The sequence below is a fragment of the Muntiacus reevesi genome, chromosome 3 (genome assembly GCF_963930625.1).
Source record: "Muntiacus reevesi chromosome 3, mMunRee1.1, whole genome shotgun sequence".
NCBI lineage: Eukaryota > Metazoa > Chordata > Mammalia > Artiodactyla > Cervidae > Muntiacus > Muntiacus reevesi.
This window is the reverse complement of record NC_089251.1, coordinates 100,805,148-100,823,868: the sequence shown is the minus strand read 5'-3', so window position 1 is coordinate 100,823,868 and position 18,721 is coordinate 100,805,148. Positions and strand designations below refer to the sequence as shown.

Sequence of the window (18,721 nt, the reverse complement as noted above, 5' to 3'; positions counted from 1 at the left end):
TGTTTTAAAAATATTAACACTATGAAAACATAAAAAATGAGGATGTTATAAAATAGTATGTTAGAAAGTAGTGGTTTAATGAATGCTTAATGAAACAAGAGGTTTCTGAATTCTTATTTAGAGAATATTCTAAATGACTTGAGTTTTTCCACTCTTCTTTTTTGTTATGTTTCCTTGAAAATTCCAATAATTGTCGTGTAGTATTACCAATAAGATACTTATGCTGAAAAATATTGGATGAGTTCTATTCATTTGTATATTACATAGTATTTAGTGTAAGTGTCATTCTCAAATAAGGTAACATTTTTACCTCTGTAATTAACCAATTTTCTATGTTAATAAATATGTAAAATATAAAATTTAGAAAATCATTTCAGAAAAAACCTGAGGCTGTGAAAAATTTTTTAATGAAATATGGTATACATAAAAGAGAGTATATGAAATGTGTTTAGAGAACAGTAAAATGAACATTGATGTCCTGGTCACCCACTGTTAGAAATACAGCATTGTCAGTGTAGTAGAAAGCCCTGTGGATCTAGTCCTTTATATCCTCTCACACACCTTACTGCTACAGGTAACCATTGATGCAACACCCATCCTAAATTTTGTGTTACCGTCTGTCATTTTTTTTTTTTATCACCTTCGTATATTACTTAGTGTTGTAGGTTTTTTAACTTTATGTAACTCAGGGTAGATATAAGTATGTTTTTTACTACCTTATTTTCCTCAATATTATTTACAGATTCATCCATGTTGACTCATGTAGCAGAAAGTCATTCATTCATTTTCACTGCTATGTAATCACAACTTATTTATCCATTCTGTTGATGATGGAAACTGGACTCTTTCCTCCCTTAGCATTTTTTGCATAATGAACGGTAGCTAATGAATATTTTAATGCTTCTGTCCTTGTTCCACGTGCACAAGTTTCTGTGTATCTACTGACGGACTATAGGGATGAACCTGACTATACACGCTGTGTTTTCCAAGGTGGTTGGACCCGTGTGCACCGCCATCCTCTGGAAGAGAATTACTGTTGCTCTATGTAGTTGCCAACACTTGGTATTGATTGACTCTAATATATGTCTGTCAAATGAGTATGAATTTTCATTTCCTAGTGGTTTTAATTTGCATCTCTCTGATCACTCATTGGACAGAGCATCTTTTCATATGTTTATTGACCATTTGTGTTTCCTCTTAGGGAATTGTCTTTTTGTCCTTTGATTTTCCTATTGGATTGTTTGTGCTTTTTTCTTAAAGATTTTGGGAATTTTTTTTCCCTCCTAAAGAAAATTGATGTCAGGATGCTGGTCTGGTAGCAGAATGAATACAATTGGTTTCTTGCTATTTGTTAGGGTAGAGTTTACTAACTTCATTCGGAGGATTGGGATAGTGGTTAAGTCTGACCGAAGAATTTTCTCTCTTCCTTCCGTCACAAGGTTTCACTTTAAGAGACTTGGAAACGCTTCCCTTTGGAATAGCTCTTCCCATCCGAGATGCGATTTATCACTGTCGGGAGCAGCCTGCTTCAGACTGGCCAGAAGCTGTCTGCCTCTTGATTGGACGTCAGGATCTTTCCAAGCAGGCCTGCGAAGGAAACTTGCCCAAAGGAAAATCTGTGAGTATTACCATAGAAAGTCCATGTTCAGTTTTAGCCTCAGTAGAATTAGAGTAGAGCTGTCTTCCGTTTTCCTTTAAGAATTTTTGCAAGTGTATGTGTCAGATTATCTTTTATACTATATGCTACATAGATATGCCTTAAAATAGGATAAATTTTATTCATTGTAAATTGAACATGGAAATAGATTTTGTGAATGCTCTGTCTTACCTTTCTTTGCCTTAAGTCAGGACAAGTGTTGAGTCAACAGACAGCTACCATGACTGATTCCCTGCTTGTGCCACGTTAGTAATTAACCGCTGCTGCTGTTTGTTTAGTTGGCGGCCCCGTGGACGGTAGCCTGCCAGGCTCGTCTGTCCATGGGATCCTCCAGGCAAGAATACTGGAGTGGGTTGCCATTTCCTACTCCAGGGGTTTGTCCCCGACTCAGTGATTGAGTCTGCATCTCATGCATTGACTGGCAGATTCTTTAGCACTGAACTGCCAGGGAAGCCCACATCTATCTTTTAATCTGCACTTAAGTAAGAAGTTTTAGGTGAATTAGTGTTTGTCTTTTTTTAAACAGAAAACCAAAATTTTTTTGTTAATAATATGATTATCTTTCCCTCAACCAAGATTAAGTCATTAGCATTTAGACCTCTTTGTTACTATGAATGAGACCATCATTAGCCTTAAAGCAAAATGATACTGATAATCATTCATCTGTATTTATATGTCCTTTTAAGTAATTCTGGCTAAATTCAGTTTGTTCAGTTACTTGAGGTTACATTTTGTAACTTGTCTCAAATTTAATTTATCAGCTATTTGGGTCTAAATTTTATTGCTGACTGACCAATTGGAATATAGTTTCTTTTAAAATTAGATATACCATATAAATTATAATAAATTTTTAGCAACTAAGGTCAGACTGATTTTTAGTCATATCTTCCAGTAATCTTTTTTCTGGTTAATGTTGCTTTCACATTAAATGTTGCAAGATTTTAGCCTTTCATCTAGGAGTTAATCTTTTGTGAAAGGAGTAGAAAACTGTGAGAAAACAAGATTTCTGCCATTTCTTCTGTTTTGAAGTCTGATTGAATCATTTGGCCTGGGAAGGTAAAGCGCATACTAAGCTTATGAGGACAGAATGATAAGCGGCAATTAACTCTCCTCACTTGTTTTGCTGCGTTTAATTCCTTTCCTTTTTTTTTTTTCCTTTCCTTTTAAGATACATACTTGAAACATACTTAGAACAAAAAATGAAAAGTGGAAACGAACCATGATCCATTCTGTTTAAAGCACAGAAGTGAGAAAGTATTAGTCTGGCCTCCTCCAGCCCTTGGTTCATACCTTCCCCAGTTGTTTTCTTCTGCTTCTGCTAATTAAAGGCAGTATTTAAATTGGTGTTGGTTCTTTAGTAACATTGTGTGCAGTTAATCTTCTGTTGCCAGTAATTTGTTTTCTCTTCAGAATATTTAGAATATAGTTAGATTTTTTTAATTTATTTAGAATATTCCTTTCTGTGGGATCAGACTCCTGACTGTTATTCTAAGTTGAAAACTCCCCTTGGCTGAGTGAAGAATGTTTCCAAGTAGGCAATACAATTAAAAAAAGATTTCTAGGTAGGAGTCCTGTATGACCTGGGAACCTGAGTCAGGCTTGCTTTGGCATATACGTTTTGTTTGCATTGATATAGGCTTGGTACCTCATCCTGTGCATCCTTATGTTCAACAAACGCGTGTTGGCTGGTTTTTAAGTTAGTATTACAACCAAGTCTGTTACTCAGGTGCTCTCATCAGATGTTCCTTCAGGAACAGAAACAGAGGAAGAGGATGATGGCATGAATGACATGAATCAGGAGGTGATGTCGTTAATATGGAGTGAAGACTTACGGGTGCAGGACGTGCGAAGGCTTCTCCAGAGTGCACATCCCGTCCGCGTCAATGTGGTGCAGTACCCAGAACTCAGTGACCACGAGTTCATTGAGGAAAAAGAGAACAGGTAAAGGCAAATATCAACGCCAGAATTTAAGTAAGAAATTACTGATTGTTCAGCTGGAAGAGCAGGCATGACTGTAGCATTCATTCACACCTCACAGGGCTGCTCAGGAATCAAGTGGGTCGTTTCTACACAGTGCTTAGAGCACCACTGAGTACATAGTAGAGGTCAGCGCCATCAGTCATTTTGTTATCCGAGCTCACTGATTTTGTGATGCTGATCTTTGTTTTTCCAGCCTTTTCACATTTCTGAAATCAGATTATCTGTCAGTCTGTGGGTGTCTGTAGGTGTTATGGTTTAGTTGGCAGTGCTTTTTCTTTCTTAGTACCTCATGAAATAGTGATGCATCTTAAAATCAACTGCAACTTAAACGGAAGGGGTACACGGGTTTTGTTTTCATTATTTTAATTTTGTGGTTTATGTATTCTGTTTCTGCTAAAAATGTTATGGGATGTAGCATTCTGGCCTAATTCTAAATTTCCCTGATTACAAATTACTGTGGAGCAGTTGTTCTTAAAGAGTCATCTTAGGACAGTGGAGTGTTCCTCCCCAGTGAATGAGAAAAGCAGGTATATGTATGTACAGTAAGGGAGAGAGTATGCTTGTCAATAGCTTTGTCCGCAGAGAGAGTTTTAGCTTCTTGTTAGCCTCAGAAAGGATATTTCTGTGTCTTCAGATATAGCTTGTAGTATTTCCTGGTTATAAATGCTCCTACTTCCACAATTTCTGTTTGATGCCACTTATTTTAACATAGAAGCCAGTTAAAAAGTAGTGGATTAGTTTCAAAGTACAGCCTGGAAAAGGAAATGGCAACCCACTCCAGTATTCTTGCCTGGAAAATCTCATGGGCAAAAGAGCCTGGCAGGGCTTCAGTCCCAAAAGAGTGAGATACGGTTTAGTGATTAAACAAAAACAGCCTGTAGAAGCCATTTTAACCTTGAACATAGTTGACATACAGTGCTATTAGTTCCATAAATCCTAGCCTTCGAATAGATGAAATGACTTCAGTGTTTTCTGGAGACACCACGAAATCCACTCACCTCCAAAACAAAGGCTTCTTTTTTTTTCTCCTGTGTGCAGACCATGGAGGTGGCACCAGGGCTGTGTTCACAGAAAGGGTGAGAGGAGGCTCCCAGTTAAACTGGTAATAGCACAGTGAGGAGACTCAACAAATATTGTGTTTTCCTCCGGGTTGGCTAGCATTATTTAAAGTAGAATTTTAGGTTTTTCTTTTTGAATATTTAGGGAGAGTTGGCTTGGTTTGTAGAATAGCTGGTTTTAATTCAAAGTGAATATGAAACAGAAGAAGGAATTTGTCTCCTCCTTAGAGTTTCCAGTGGGAGTGCATGCATGCTTAGTTGCTCAGTTGTATCCAACTTTTGGCAGCCCTTTGGATTATAAGCCCACCAGGCTCTTCTGTCCATGGGATTCTCCAGGCAGGAATACTAGAGTGGGTTGCCATTTCCTCCTCCAGGGAATCGTCCCGATCCAGGGATTGAACCTGCCTCTCCTTCATTGGCAGGAGGATTCTTTTCCCTGTTAAGTCATAGAGGAAGCCCTCTAATGGGAGTCAGAGTATGAAAAAGAATAACCATGTTTAGGTGATTCACCCACATCTTTGTATGGATTTACTTTGATGTAGCTTCATCTTTCACAGCACTGCTGCTTTTAAAATACTCATTACAGATAACATGCCAGTTTTTTTGTTTAATTTTTTTTTTCACATGATGGCTTTAATTTTAATTATAGATTGCTCCAGTTGTGTCAGCGAACTATGGCTCTTCCAGTAGGACGAGGAATGTTTACCTTGTTTTCGTACCATCCTGTTCCAACAGAACCATTGCCTATTCCTAAGCTGAATTTAACTGGTATGTTAAATTCTGGGTCAGTGAGAAGGGAAAATGATTAATTATATGTTTAGTGGGGTTCTTTTTGAACTATCAATATTATGTCTTATGCATGTCATTTTAGAAATTTTACTTGCTGTTTCATTATTAATCTCTCTGCCTTTTTTGAGAAAGTAAAAGTGTCTCTCATGAACTTGTCACCAATGTGGTACTCTTACAGACCAGCATTTGAGTTAACTCTTAGGTACAGAAAGCAAATGGTGAATGCAAATATATTTTCTTTTATGCTGTGTCTTTGTATGTGTGTGTATGTGTGTATATAGACTTTTACAAATAAGACATTGTACATCCAATTAAAATTTACATGACTTTCAGAACATGTTTCAGACCTCTAGTGAACTGTATAACTTTGTGCAATGTTTAGAATATTTATTTTAAATATTCATCCATGACTTCAGCTATCATAGAACATAAAAAATATACAGAGAATTCAGTATATACAAGTACACAGTATAGATTAGAATCAAAACACTCAAGAAAAGAAATTCATAGAGAATTATGAACAGTTTATGTGCTCTTCAGTAAGTTGACCATATATTTAAATTTAGTGAATATTCTTTTCTGATTCACAGGGTAACTCAAGTGTATAAAATGATGTTTTTTTATGTAGGTATCTTTGAATGCAGTTTGGAATTTTTACTAATAGCATATACTTAGTTTGCTATATATATAGAGAGACATATATACATAAGAAGTAGAGATAGAGCAAATTTATAAAGGTCTTTGCCTTTTCAAAAATACCATGTTTTCTTAACGTCTAGAGAGAAAGAGAAAAATAGGATGGTACATTTGAAATTAATATCATTGTTATCAATTACACATTGGAATTATTATTCATGTAGCCCCAGATATTATGGGGCTAAGGGTTTTGAATGCAGCAAAGTGATCTCTGTTCTCAGAAATTAGTGTAACAATTTTGATTTTCTGAATTTTCACTCTCTGCATTTTACATTTTGTCTGACTAGGGCGGGCCCCTCCTCGGAACACGACAGTGGACTTGAACAGTGGGAATATCGACGTGCCCCCCAACATGACCAGCTGGGCCAGCTTCCACAATGGCGTGGCTGCGGGCCTGAAGATAGCTCCTGCCTCTCAGATCGATTCAGCCTGGATTGTCTACAATAAGCCCAAGCATGCTGAGCTAGCCAATGAGTATGCTGGCTTTCTCATGGCCCTGGGCCTTAACGGGCACCTCACCAAGCTGGCTACTCTCAATATCCACGACTACCTGACCAAAGTGAGAACTCGTGCTGCGGCCCCTGGCCTCGCTCCTCCCCAGGGCTGTGACAGGAGCTCTGCAGGGTCCTGTTTGCTCTTCTTCAGTCATGCCCCCCTGAGTGCATTCTTCTCGTAGCAGGCAGCGAGACCCTTCTAAAGCGTAAATTGGAACAGATCACTTTGCTGCTCAAACTGTTTAGTGATCTTCCATTGCTCTTAGTGTGCCTTCTAGGAACCTCTGTGATCCTACTCACTTCTCCAACCTACTTTGTGCATTTCTTTCCTTTGCTCTTCCCACTCGAACCATAGAGCGTGACTGTTTTAGCTCCTGTGCAAACCAGACTCTTTCTCGTGGTTTTTATTATATTCACATTGTTGTGTATCCATCACTACTGTTAATTTTAGAACATCTTCGTCATCCCATGAGGGAATCCCCCTACCTAGTAGCGTCACTGTTCCCTCTCCCTCCAGCCTGACAGACTACTCATCTACTTGTTGTCTCTGTGGATTCACCAGTAGGGACCTTTCATATAAATGAAACCAAACAGTAGGTGGTCTTCTATGGCAGGCTTCTTTTGTTTACTGTAATGCTGTCAATGTTTGTCCGTGTTATATTAGCACCATGTATTAGCTCATCATTCCTTTTTATTGCTGAGTAGATAATCACTGTATGGATAGACTTTATTTTTCCATTCATCAGTTGATGGATATTTGAGTTTGTTCTACTTTTTGACTGTTATGTGTAATATTACTATGAACATTTTGTGTGGATGAATGTTTTCATTTTTCTTCTGTATATGTTTAGGAGTAGAATTGCTGAGTCATTTGGTAACTCTTTTTAAATTTTTTAAGAATTACCAAACTGTTTTCCAGGGTAGCTGCATCGTTTTATAATCCCACAAGCAATATGTAAGGGTTCCAATTTCTCTCCATTCTTGCCAACACTTGTTATTATCCGTCATTTTAATTTTAGTCAACCCAGTAGGTGTGAAGTAATATTTCATTGTGGTTTTGGTTTGCATTTATTTCCCTGATGGCTAATGATATTGAGCATTTTTATATGTGCTCATTGGTCATTTATATGTTGTCTTTTGAGAAATGTCTATTCAAATCCTTTGCTTAGTTTTAATTGGTTGAGTTATAAGAGTTCCTTATGTGTACCAGACCATTAACAGGTACATGACTTGCAAAAATTTTCTCCCATTGTGTTGTCTCTTGGGTTGTCTTTTCATTTTCTGGTAGTGTCTTTGAAGTACGAAAGTTTTTAATTTGATGAAATCCAGTTCATTTAGGCTTCCCAGGCAGGCACACTGGTGCCTGGCAGTGTAGGAGATGCAAAAGATGTGGGTTTGATCCCTGGATCGGGAAAATCCCCTGGAGGAGGAAATGGCAACCCACTCTAGTATTCCTGCCTGCAGAATCCCATGGCAAGAGGAGCCTGGCGGGCTACAGTCTGTAGGGTCACAAAGAGTTGGATATGTCTTAGCTACTAAATAGTGGCAACAACAACTCGTCTATTTCTTCTTTGGTTGCTGTGCATTTGGTGTCTTATCGGTTATTGCTTAACCCAAGGTAACTTGGGTTTATACTTGTTATGCAGATTTGCACTTGTGTTTTTTAAGAGTTTTTTACTTTTAGTTACATCTTGAAGTTAATTTTTATGTTTAATGTAAGGAAAGAAGTCCAATTTCATTCTTTTGCAAGTGGCTCTACAGTTATCACAGCACCTTTTTATGAAAAAACTCTTCCCATTGAAATGTCTTGATATACTTGTCATCTACCGAGCATCATTATTTTTGAATCATCTCGGCATTATCTGCATGTATTCCCTCACCTGACATCATTTTCTCTTACTTTCTAAATCTCAGTGACACCCCTCCCCCAACTTTTGCCACTTTTCCTCGCTAACTTGTACTCATTCTATTGTAAGTTTACTTTTTGGAGATGTCTAATGATACCCCAGTTCCTCTTGATCTAAATTAGGTTCTGTTAGAAATAGACTCACAGACATAGAGAACAGACTTGTGGTTGCCAAGGGGGGAAGGGGGAAGGAGAGAGATGGATGGGGAGTTTGCGGTCAGTAGATGCAAAATGTTACATTTAGAAGATAAACAACACGGTCCTACTGTATGGCACAGGGAACTATATCCAGTCTTCTGACGTGAGCCATAATGGAAAAGAATATAAAAAAAAGAATGTACACATGTGTATAACTGAGTCACTTTGCGGTACAGCAGAGATTAGGCACAACACTGAATCACCTGTACTTCAATTAAAATAAATTAGGGTCTGTTAAAATATTCATGTAATCTTTATCTTTTTCATTCAGTGAGCTTTTAATAATATATATTTGTTAGCTTAGCACATTTTCTCCGCCAGGGGCACTAACTTCATGAGAGCAGGGACCATTTCTATTTACTTTGCTTATGTATTCTTGAAGCCTCTCACTGTGCCTGTCACATAAAAGTACTTAATAAAAGTACTGGAAGGAAGTGTTTTGTGAAATTGCATATTTGTTTTGGTAGTGACTTAAGTCACTCTTCTCTTTTCTGTCTTAGGGTCATGAGATGACAAGTATTGGACTGCTGCTTGGTGTGGCTGCTGCTAAACTAGGCACCATGGATATGTCAGTTACCCGGCTTCTTAGCATCCACATTCCTGCTCTCCTGCCCCCAACGTCCACGGAGCTTGATGTTCCTCACAATGTCCAGGTGGCTGCAGTGGTTGGCATCGGCCTTGTGTATCAAGGCACAGCTCACAGGCATACCGCAGAGGTCCTGTTGGCTGAAATAGGTATGACTTTAATAGTGCTAATGGTCTTGTAAGTGTTTATTTCCCATTCCACAGGAGCCAAAGTAAAATGATAGTAAGATTATAAAAAGGAAGGAAAAAATAGCACCTTTTGTAAGCATAGAGTGAGCTATACTAATAAAGAAAAAATTATAGATAATGTTTTCCAAGGCTTATGTTACTCTACAAGTTATTAGTCTGCATGCTTACTGTTTGCCAGCCCATTACTGAGCTCCCGTGGCCCCACTTAATGAGGTGGCCTGTGGTCTTTTTTTTTGGAAGGGGGTTGTGCCATGCGGCTTGAGGGATCTCAGTTCCCTGACTAGGGATTGAACCCAGGACCCCAGTAGTGGAAGCACAAAGGCCTAACCTCTGGACCGCCCTGGAATTTCCGCCTATGGTCTTAATCACATGTGAGCATGTTGTTTATCCTGCTCTATCTTTGCCAGGCATTGTCCAGCAATGGTCTGCACTTAAAATTCAAAGTTGATTTGATCCCTAAAAGCACAGTGTTTATTCTCTTGGACAATAGCACTTCTAACAGGATGGGAGTGATTGACTCCTCCTTTTCTCCTTTATGTACTAGTGGGTATGTTAGTGATGAAACTTAGTTTTTGTGTTTTCAGCTGAGTCTCCATTTTTTGGAAATGTGTCTTGGATGTTGTCATCTTTTTCTGACAAATGGAGATGCTCTTAGCATTATTAGTGCATTCAGTAATTTAGGTATGTACTTACATGTATCGTTCTGCCCTGTTCAGGATCTTTCTATATGTACTTCAGGATAGCCACAAAATTGGCCCAGGCCTATTGGCTTCAGGCTCTAGATCTATGGGTCTGATGCTCAGACTCTGCTCCAAATGACTTTTTCTGGGATCCAGACTGGAGGGTGTGCTGCTTTTATGGTGAAGACAGAAGGGCAAGTGGGAGAACCAAATAATCGAGGCATGTTTTGCACCTTTGCTTATATTATGCCAGCCAGACTCCTAGGTCAACGCCAGTCACGAGTGTTCATGTACACTGGGAGACTCTGTCAGTAGAGTGGCTGTTTATATAAGAGCACTATAGGGCAGGAACGAATTGGGATCAACAGTGTAGTCTACTATCAGTTTAGTTCCGTTGCTCAGTTGTGTCCGACTCTTTGCGACCCCATGGACTGCAGCATGCCAGGCCTCCCTGTCCATCACGAACTCCTGGAGTTTCTTCAAACTCATGTCCATTGAGTGAGTGATGCCATCCAACCATCTCATCCTCTGTCGTCCCCTTCTCCTCCCACCTTCAATCTTTCCCAGCCTCAGGGTCTTTTCAGATGAGTCAGTTCTTCGCATCAAATGACCAAAGTATTGGAGCTTCAGCTTCAGCATCAGTCCTTCCATTGAATATTTAGGACTGATCTCCTTTAGGATGAACTGGTTGGATCTCCTTGCAGTCTGAGGGACTCTCAAGTGTCTTCTCCAACACCACAGTTCAGAAGCATCAATTCTTCGGCGCTCACCTTTCTTTATGGTCCAACTCTCACATCCATACAGGACTACTGGAAAAACCATAGCTTTGAATGGAGCTTTGTTGGCAAAGTAATTTTTCTGCTTTTTAATATGCTGTCTAGGTTGGTCATAACTTTTCTTCCAAGGAACAAGCGTCTTTTAATTTCATGGCAGCAGTCACCATCTGCAGTGATTTTGGAGCCCAAAAAAGTCTGTCATGGTTTCCATTGTTTCCCCATCTATTTGCCATGAAGTGATGGGACCAGATGCCATGATCTTAGTTTTCTGAATGTTGAACTTTAAGCCAACTTTTTCATTCTCCTCTTTCACTTTCATCAAGAGGCTCTTTAGTTCTTCTTCATTTCCTGCCATAAGGGTGGTGTCATCTGCATATCTGAAGGTTATTGATATTTCTCCCTGCAATCTTGATTCCAGCTTGTGCTTCATCCAGCCCAGCGTTTCTCATGATGTACTCTCCATATAAGTTAAATAAGCAGGGTAACAGTTTACAGCCTTGATGTACTCCTTTCCCTATTTGGAACCAGTCTGTTGTTCCATGTCCAGTTCTAACTGTTGCTTCCTGACCTGCATACAGATTTCTCAGGAGGCAGGTCAGGTGGTCTGGTGTTCCCATCTCTTTAAGAATTTTCCACAGTTTATTGTGATTCACACAGTCGAAGGTTTTGGCATAGTCAATAAACCAGAAGTAGATGTTTTTCTGGAACTCTCTTGCTTTTTCGATGATCCAGCAGATGTTGGCAGTTTGATCTCTGGTTCCTCTGCCTTTTGTAAATCCAGCTTGAACATCTGGAAGTTCACAGTTCATGTACTGTTGAAGCCTGGTTTGGAGAATTTTGAGCATTACTTTGATAGTGTGTGAGATGAGTGCAATTGTGCGGAGTTTGAGCATTCTTTGGCAGTGCCTTTCTTTGGGATTGGAATGAAAACTGACCTTTTCCAGTCCTGTGGCCACTGTTGAGTTTTCCAAATTTGCTGGCACTTCAGTGCATCATTCAACTGGAATTCCATCACCTCCATTAGCTTTGTTCATAGTGATGCTTCTAAGGCCCACTTGACTTTGCATTCCAGGATGTCTGGCTCTAGGTGAGTGATCACACCATCGTGATAATCTGGGTTGTGAAAATCTTTTTTGTATAGTTCTTCTGTGTATTCTTGCCACCTCTTCTTGATACCTTCTGCTTCTGTTAGGTCCATACCATTTCTGTCCTTTATTGTACCCATCTTTGCATGAAATATTCCCTTGGTATCTTAATTTTCTTGAAGAGATCTTTAGTCTTTCCCTTTCTGTTGTTTTCCTCTGTTTCTACTATAGTGGTGAAATAAATTATTCACAAAACAAGATTTCCTGTTACCAAAATATGTAATAGCTTAAGTGATTGGTCTGAGAAATAGTCAGAAGATTCTCAGGACTGGCTTTAAAAAGTTATTCATCTATGGGGTAGTGTAACGTTCTTTGGCTGTATCATGATGATATCTAATGCTAATATCACACATATCTCACAGCCTTAGCTCTTTCATATTGTGTATAGAAGATTGTATATTACCTGTGAAAGATTCATGTGGATTCATAGGCATATGCTCTTTGTATAATTAGAATATACCATTTTTGTGCTGCTCTTTTCATATATTATTGTCATAAATGGCTTTTAAAATTAATTTTATATTGTGTAATAGCTCATTGAGTTGGTGTTCTGTAAACTGCCCAATCATTTTCTTATTTTCAGGAGTTTTAGGTGGTTTTTAATTCTTTGCTGTTAAGCAATAAACATTTGACTGATTGCATGTATATAATTGTTTTGTTCTCTGAAAAAATTTTTTCTAGGGATGAAATTCTAGGAATGTGAACTTTTTTTTGGATATAATATATATAACATAATACATTTTGCTGCAATTTAAAGGGGGTGGAGTTAGAATTAAAGGGTACTTTTTAAAAGTATGAATTTTACATCCAGTCAGACTTTTGGTATCAGTACAGAAAAATTCTATCATAGTAGAGCTTAGTATTATATAGATTCATACTAAGTGTCTGGATCTGGAAGTTGGTGATGGACCTGGAAGTCTGGTGTGCTGCAGTCCATGGGGTTGCAAAGAGTTGGACATGACAGAGCGACTGAACTGAACTGCATGGCTAAGAATTAAAATTCTGAAAAACTTGAAGTGTCCTTCCTGTTCATTATCAGTATTTGAACATGTGTTTACCACATCTAATGAATGAATTTGAAAATAGTAAAACAAGAACAAAAGGAAAAGGGAAAGAAATTATAAATTGAAGCTTTTTTGAGCATCCCTCCCCGTTAAAACTTCTTCCTACTTTTTGGTAATTTTTTTTAGTTTTATTATAAAGCCCAAGGTTTTGCAGTATTTTAAAGTCATTCCTTTCAAATTGGCAAATGAGAATAACCGTGTTTGGGTTTTATTTTGTAGTAAACCAACAGTCGTGGACACCATTTGTGAGGACGTCAGATCTTTCTCAGTGGGATTGTATTGAATTCATAGCTCTTCGGCAGCTTACTGGAAAGTTAGCTCTGAAGCTTCCACGACGTAGGCTCTGAAGAGACCAGCCTGACCGTGTTGCCTTCTGTCTTGCAGGCCGGCCCCCTGGTCCAGAGATGGAGTACTGCACGGACAGAGAGTCGTACTCCTTGGCTGCTGGCCTGGCCCTGGGCATGGTTTGCCTGGGGGTGAGCAGAGTTCCTGCCTCTCTGCTTCAGTGACAGCTTCTGCTTCTCAAGACAGCGCCCTGACTCATTGCTCTGAATGCTGCTCTGCCCTGCTGTGCCTTAGCTGACCCTGATTCTGAGCTCTTTTCTTCTTTCGGGATATTTTTCAAAGTGTCAGATTTGGGAATGGAGAGAAATTATAGTGAAGAGTAGGGCTTTCAGGTTTCTTGACCCCAGCTTAGATATAAGTGTTTATGAATGAGCCCTAGGAATGAAATTTCTCAGAAAGATTTCAAGACATAAGATGAAGAAGTGACAGCCCTCTCAGTCAGAAACCAGTGAAAACACGAGTCTGGTGGGAAGCCTCAAGAGTCTGTAGAAGTTACTAGAGATAAACCAGAGTTGTCTTTTGGCACCCTGATATCCCAGAAGGTCACCCCGCTTGCAGCTGTTTTGTTAGAGAGTGCAGTATCACTCTGACCCATCTTTAACCCCATTCAGGAGACACAGTATAGAATTACCAGAAACATTTCATTAAATGACTATGTCAGCTGGAATGTGGGTTCTCTGATTAACCTCCAATACAGGGTTATACTGAAACTAAATTATATAAAGAAAGCTGTCAGGTTTTTGACTCTTCACATCTGACACATGAGCTAAGGAGGCAGATGATACAATGAAAACAGCATCGCGCTGAGAATAGGGACCTGAATTCTGGCTCTGACCAGAGAGTCACGTCACGTAACTGCCGTATTGTCTAGTAGTTAAGCAGCTCCCTAGACTGTGGAACCAGGCTGCCTTGATTTAGAGCTGCTGCTGCTCCTCACTAGCTGTGTGACCTTTGGTGTAATCTCTTTGTGCCTCCCTTTCCTCATCTGGAAAACAGTAACTGTTTGATAGGCTTGTCCTCATGTTAAGTAAGGTAACCCATGTTAAGTGCACAGAATCGCACCTAGAAGACAGTTAAGTGTTCAGAAAGTTATATTTATTGCTATGGTTATCATTGCTGGAATAGTTCACAGGCACAATAATGAAACGATTGAGATGTTCATAGTTCAGGTTTCATTTACCTACCTAACAGTTTCTTTAACTGTTAGTGAAATTAAGTATATTTTGAAGCTTGTGTGTATTTTATGAAATGAAAGTATTAATTTGCATGTATATTATATAATTTTAATGTGAATTATTAGTAAACTGAGTATTAACTCATGAGAAATGTTTAATTGATTAAAACCCCTAAATACCCAGCTTTGAAGCTATTCGGTTCAAGCAGGTCTTTCTCTGTAAAATCTTTCACACGTCTGTTCCTTTGTTATCCAGCACGGCAGTAACCTGATAGGTATGTCGGACCTCAATGTGCCCGAGCAGCTCTATCAGTACATGGTTGGAGGGCACAGGCGCTTTCAAGCTGGGATGCACAGAGAGAAACACAAGTCACCCAGTTACCAGATCAAGGTAGGTGCAGATCAAGCAATAGATCAGAGTTCTGGAGACTAAGTAATTAATTTTAAAAATGGTAGTTTTCACATCAGCATTTGTAAATATGTTAATTTTAAGCATGGCTAGCGTTCAGAAGAATTTTAGAGTAATTCAAAGCTCTTTTACACAAATAAACTTTTTCTTTTGATAGGAAGGAGATACCATAAATGTGGATGTGACTTGTCCAGGTGCCACTCTTGCTTTGGCCATGATCTACTTAAAAACCAATAACAGGTACCGCGTCTGCCCACCCATCCCTTGCCATGACAGTGTCACTGCCTGTCTGACCTCAGTTGATTTTGAATTGCTCCATCGCCTAATTATGTCTTAACTTTCTGCCACCCCATGGACTGTAGTCTGCCAGGCTTCTCTGTCCGTGGGAAGTTTCTGGCAAGAATACTGGAGTGGGTTGCCATTTCCTCCTCCAGGGGATCTTCCTGACCCAGGGATTGAACCCACATCTCTTGCATCTCCTACAGGTTCTTTATCACTGAGCCACCTGGGAAGCCCCGTTCTGACCTCAGTAGTGACACTAAATTATCTTACTGTGTTTACCTCACAGTAAAACTATGTGCTAGATTAGCCTGACTTTAGTGCTCTCAAAAACTGCAAGTTATTTTAATATCTGACAATACGCTTGCCAGTTTCTATTCATTTTTATAGTTGATGTCACTGATAAACAATGTCCAAATTCCTTTTCATTAATTTTGCATGTTGTTGTGGGAACTGATAAAATCAGAAATACTTAGCATTGTTATACTCCTGGTTCCCATCCATAAAGATGGTTTCTGCTTAATTCAAGAGCTTTCTTAACGACCATACATACCTTCTGCCTTCCCAACCCCAATAACTAGTGTTGGCACTTGAAAGTAGATGTTTGGCATTTTATTCTTTTACATTTTGCATAGAAGAGTAAGTTGGGTTTAAGTCTTTTGATTTAAAAGCACTGTTTGAGATTCAAGAAATTTTTCATTATTGTAAACTCATTTTTTAGACAAAGTGAATGTTTGCAAAATTAAGGATTTAAAAGCAGATTTGTTCCTCTACTGTTTACGTGAAAGTATACGTCATTGCCTTCTTGGCACTGGAGATATTTCAGTGAATAAAACAAATATTTAGGTTATAGTAAGGCATACATATGTACCAGATATTACTTTGGAGGATGTGAAGCATTGTGGGGAAAAAATAGAGCAGCAGTTGGAGTGGAAAGGAAGTTCCTGAGGTCTGTCTGTGATGCTTGACTGTCTGACTCTCTCCTTGAGCAATAACGCTTGCTGGTCCACCACCAACAGGTCCATTGCAGACTGGCTCCGGGCTCCCGATACCATGTATTTGCTGGACTTTGTGAAGCCAGAGTTCCTCTTACTGAGGGTATGGTACTTCGCAGGCTTTCATTTCTCTTAATTTGAGGGAGGAGTCTATATAAAACGTCTCCATAAGCGAGCCTTTATTGTTAATCCATCATGTATGTATATCATTTTTAGTATTCTTTTGAATATTCCCAAATATAGCTGTAGGAATTCCTAAGTAAGGCAACCACATTGATAGGTAATACTTGGACTAACATTTTAACTTTTCACATTATTATTCAAAGTTCCTAATGAGCAGCAACTCAGTGGGGCTTCATTACTACTTTATTTTACATTTGTTCATTGTTTTTAGGAATACAGTAATACTATTAAAGGTATAATTAGCGACAGTAATTGTTTGACATAACTACCTCAGAATTTTCCTCTTGATATTTAAATGTATGTTTTTAGCATATGATAGGCTTTAAATTCTGTAGACTGATTGTTTTCCTTATGTCTTTTCATTAATGGGGCAAGTTTTAAAAACTTTTCTCCAGCTCCTCCAAACTTCGATTGTGATCCACTCAATTTTATATTTTTTTGTGATACATCTGTTGGGTTGGCCAAAAGTTTCATTTGGATTTTTCTGTAACGTCTTATGTAAAAATGTGAATGAACTTTTTGGCCAGCCTAATAAACCTTCAGTTTATTTTAGTGAGTGGCTTAGGTTGATACTATATACTTAGCTTTATTTTGAAAATTTCTATCAGTTGGGAACTAATTCTTAAATTGTTCTGTTACTGGTATTATCAAGTACAAAATCTGTGAACTTTCCCTGCTGTAATTAATTTTTTTGTTTTTAAGACGCTTGCTCGATGCCTGATTTTGTGGGATGATATTTTACCAAATTCCAAGTGGGTTGATAGCAACGTTCCTCAAGTACGTATGTATGATAAATAATTATTTTATTTTTAATCATGTAAAATTATGATTTCTTGGGATTTTCTAAAACCCTATAAAATACTTCTTCTCTTGAAGACAATATTGATGATTATGATATTTCTTCGAAACACAGGAACTTCCGTTTTAAGATTGTATGCTGAGCACAGAGCACAACCTTGCTTAAAGAAACCTAAGTGTTTTTGACATTTTTATTCTGGTTAAGTATGCATTTATCAAAGTTAGTACTTTGTGACAATTTTTTGTCTTGTATATAATAAGTTGTTTTAATTATTTTATGGCATGTTTTAATTATTTTATGGCATTTACCCAGTAAGCCAAGTAGTTAAAAACTCTTTAAAACTCTTGTAAAAGACTCTTGTAAAAGACTCTTGTAAAAAAGACTCTTGTAAAAAAAAAAGAGTCTTGTAAAAGACTCTTGTAAAAACTCCAAATATTGTAAATATTGTAACTAAATATTGCCCTTTAATTAACTGTCCATGTCCTTGTTACTGTTTTATTTGGAAAATAAATCCTTAAGAGTGTTAGAATGCTCCGCCAATGTTTTAGTAAGAAAATTCCAAAGTAAAGGTTGAAAGAATGTTACACAAACACCCATACAGCCAGTTAGCTTCTGCAGTTAATGTTTTACTGTGTAAGCTTGCCAGATGTAGAACTTTTATTAATGGAGTCACAGTACATACCCTTTTGTATAAGACTTCCTTCATTCAGCGTGGTTTTGAGATACTACTGAGTGTGTCAGTAGTTCAGCCGTTGTTGTTAAGTGGTATCCTGTTGTATGAATATACCAGTTTCTTTTTCCATTCTCTTTTGAGAATTCTCTTCTCTTTTCCCATTCACACCTGGGTTGGTTCTAGGTTTTGGTTATTATCAAGCTACCATAAATATAATTCGTGGACTTATATTTTAATTTCTCTTGAGTGTTTACTTAGGATTGGAACTACTAAGGCATACAGTGGACGGTATATTTAGTTTTCTAAGGACAGGTAAACTTTTCTCCATAGACATTGCACCATTTTACCCTTGTAACAATGGTATATGAGAATGCTGACTGCTGCCCATGTTGCCAGCGTGGTGTTAGTCTTTTTAATTTTAGCTCTGCTCGCTAATACATAATGATATTTTCCTGTAGTTTCATTTTGCATGTTGAGAAAGTTTTCATTTGCTTATTGCTTCTTCATATGTCTTTTTTATAAAGTGTCTATTTATATCTTTTTCCTGTTAAAAAAATTTTTTGTGTGTCTTACTGAGTTGCTAGAATTTTTAATATATTCTGGAAACCTGTCCTTTATCAAATAAATGTTTTGCAAATATCCCTCCT

General features: G+C 38.2%; 1 protein-coding gene across 6 annotated transcripts in view; it reads left to right on the top strand.

Annotated features, from left to right (window-relative positions):
- The window catches only part of ANAPC1 (anaphase promoting complex subunit 1), a 108,830-nt gene that overhangs the window by 47,480 nt on the left and 42,629 nt on the right, over window positions 1-18,721 (top strand). For all 6 annotated transcript variants that reach the window (XM_065929838.1, XM_065929837.1, XM_065929840.1 and 3 more), the window contains exons 25-34: window positions 1,440-1,618; window positions 3,384-3,598; window positions 5,345-5,463; window positions 6,468-6,739; window positions 9,279-9,513; window positions 13,602-13,693; window positions 14,993-15,127; window positions 15,303-15,385; window positions 16,444-16,522; window positions 17,305-17,379. In XM_065929838.1, the coding sequence (XP_065785910.1) occupies window positions 1,440-1,618; window positions 3,384-3,598; window positions 5,345-5,463; window positions 6,468-6,739; window positions 9,279-9,513; window positions 13,602-13,693; window positions 14,993-15,127; window positions 15,303-15,385; window positions 16,444-16,522; window positions 17,305-17,379 (1,484 nt within the window). The remainder of the gene's footprint in view (window positions 1-1,439; window positions 1,619-3,383; window positions 3,599-5,344; window positions 5,464-6,467; window positions 6,740-9,278; window positions 9,514-13,601; window positions 13,694-14,992; window positions 15,128-15,302; window positions 15,386-16,443; window positions 16,523-17,304; window positions 17,380-18,721) is intronic.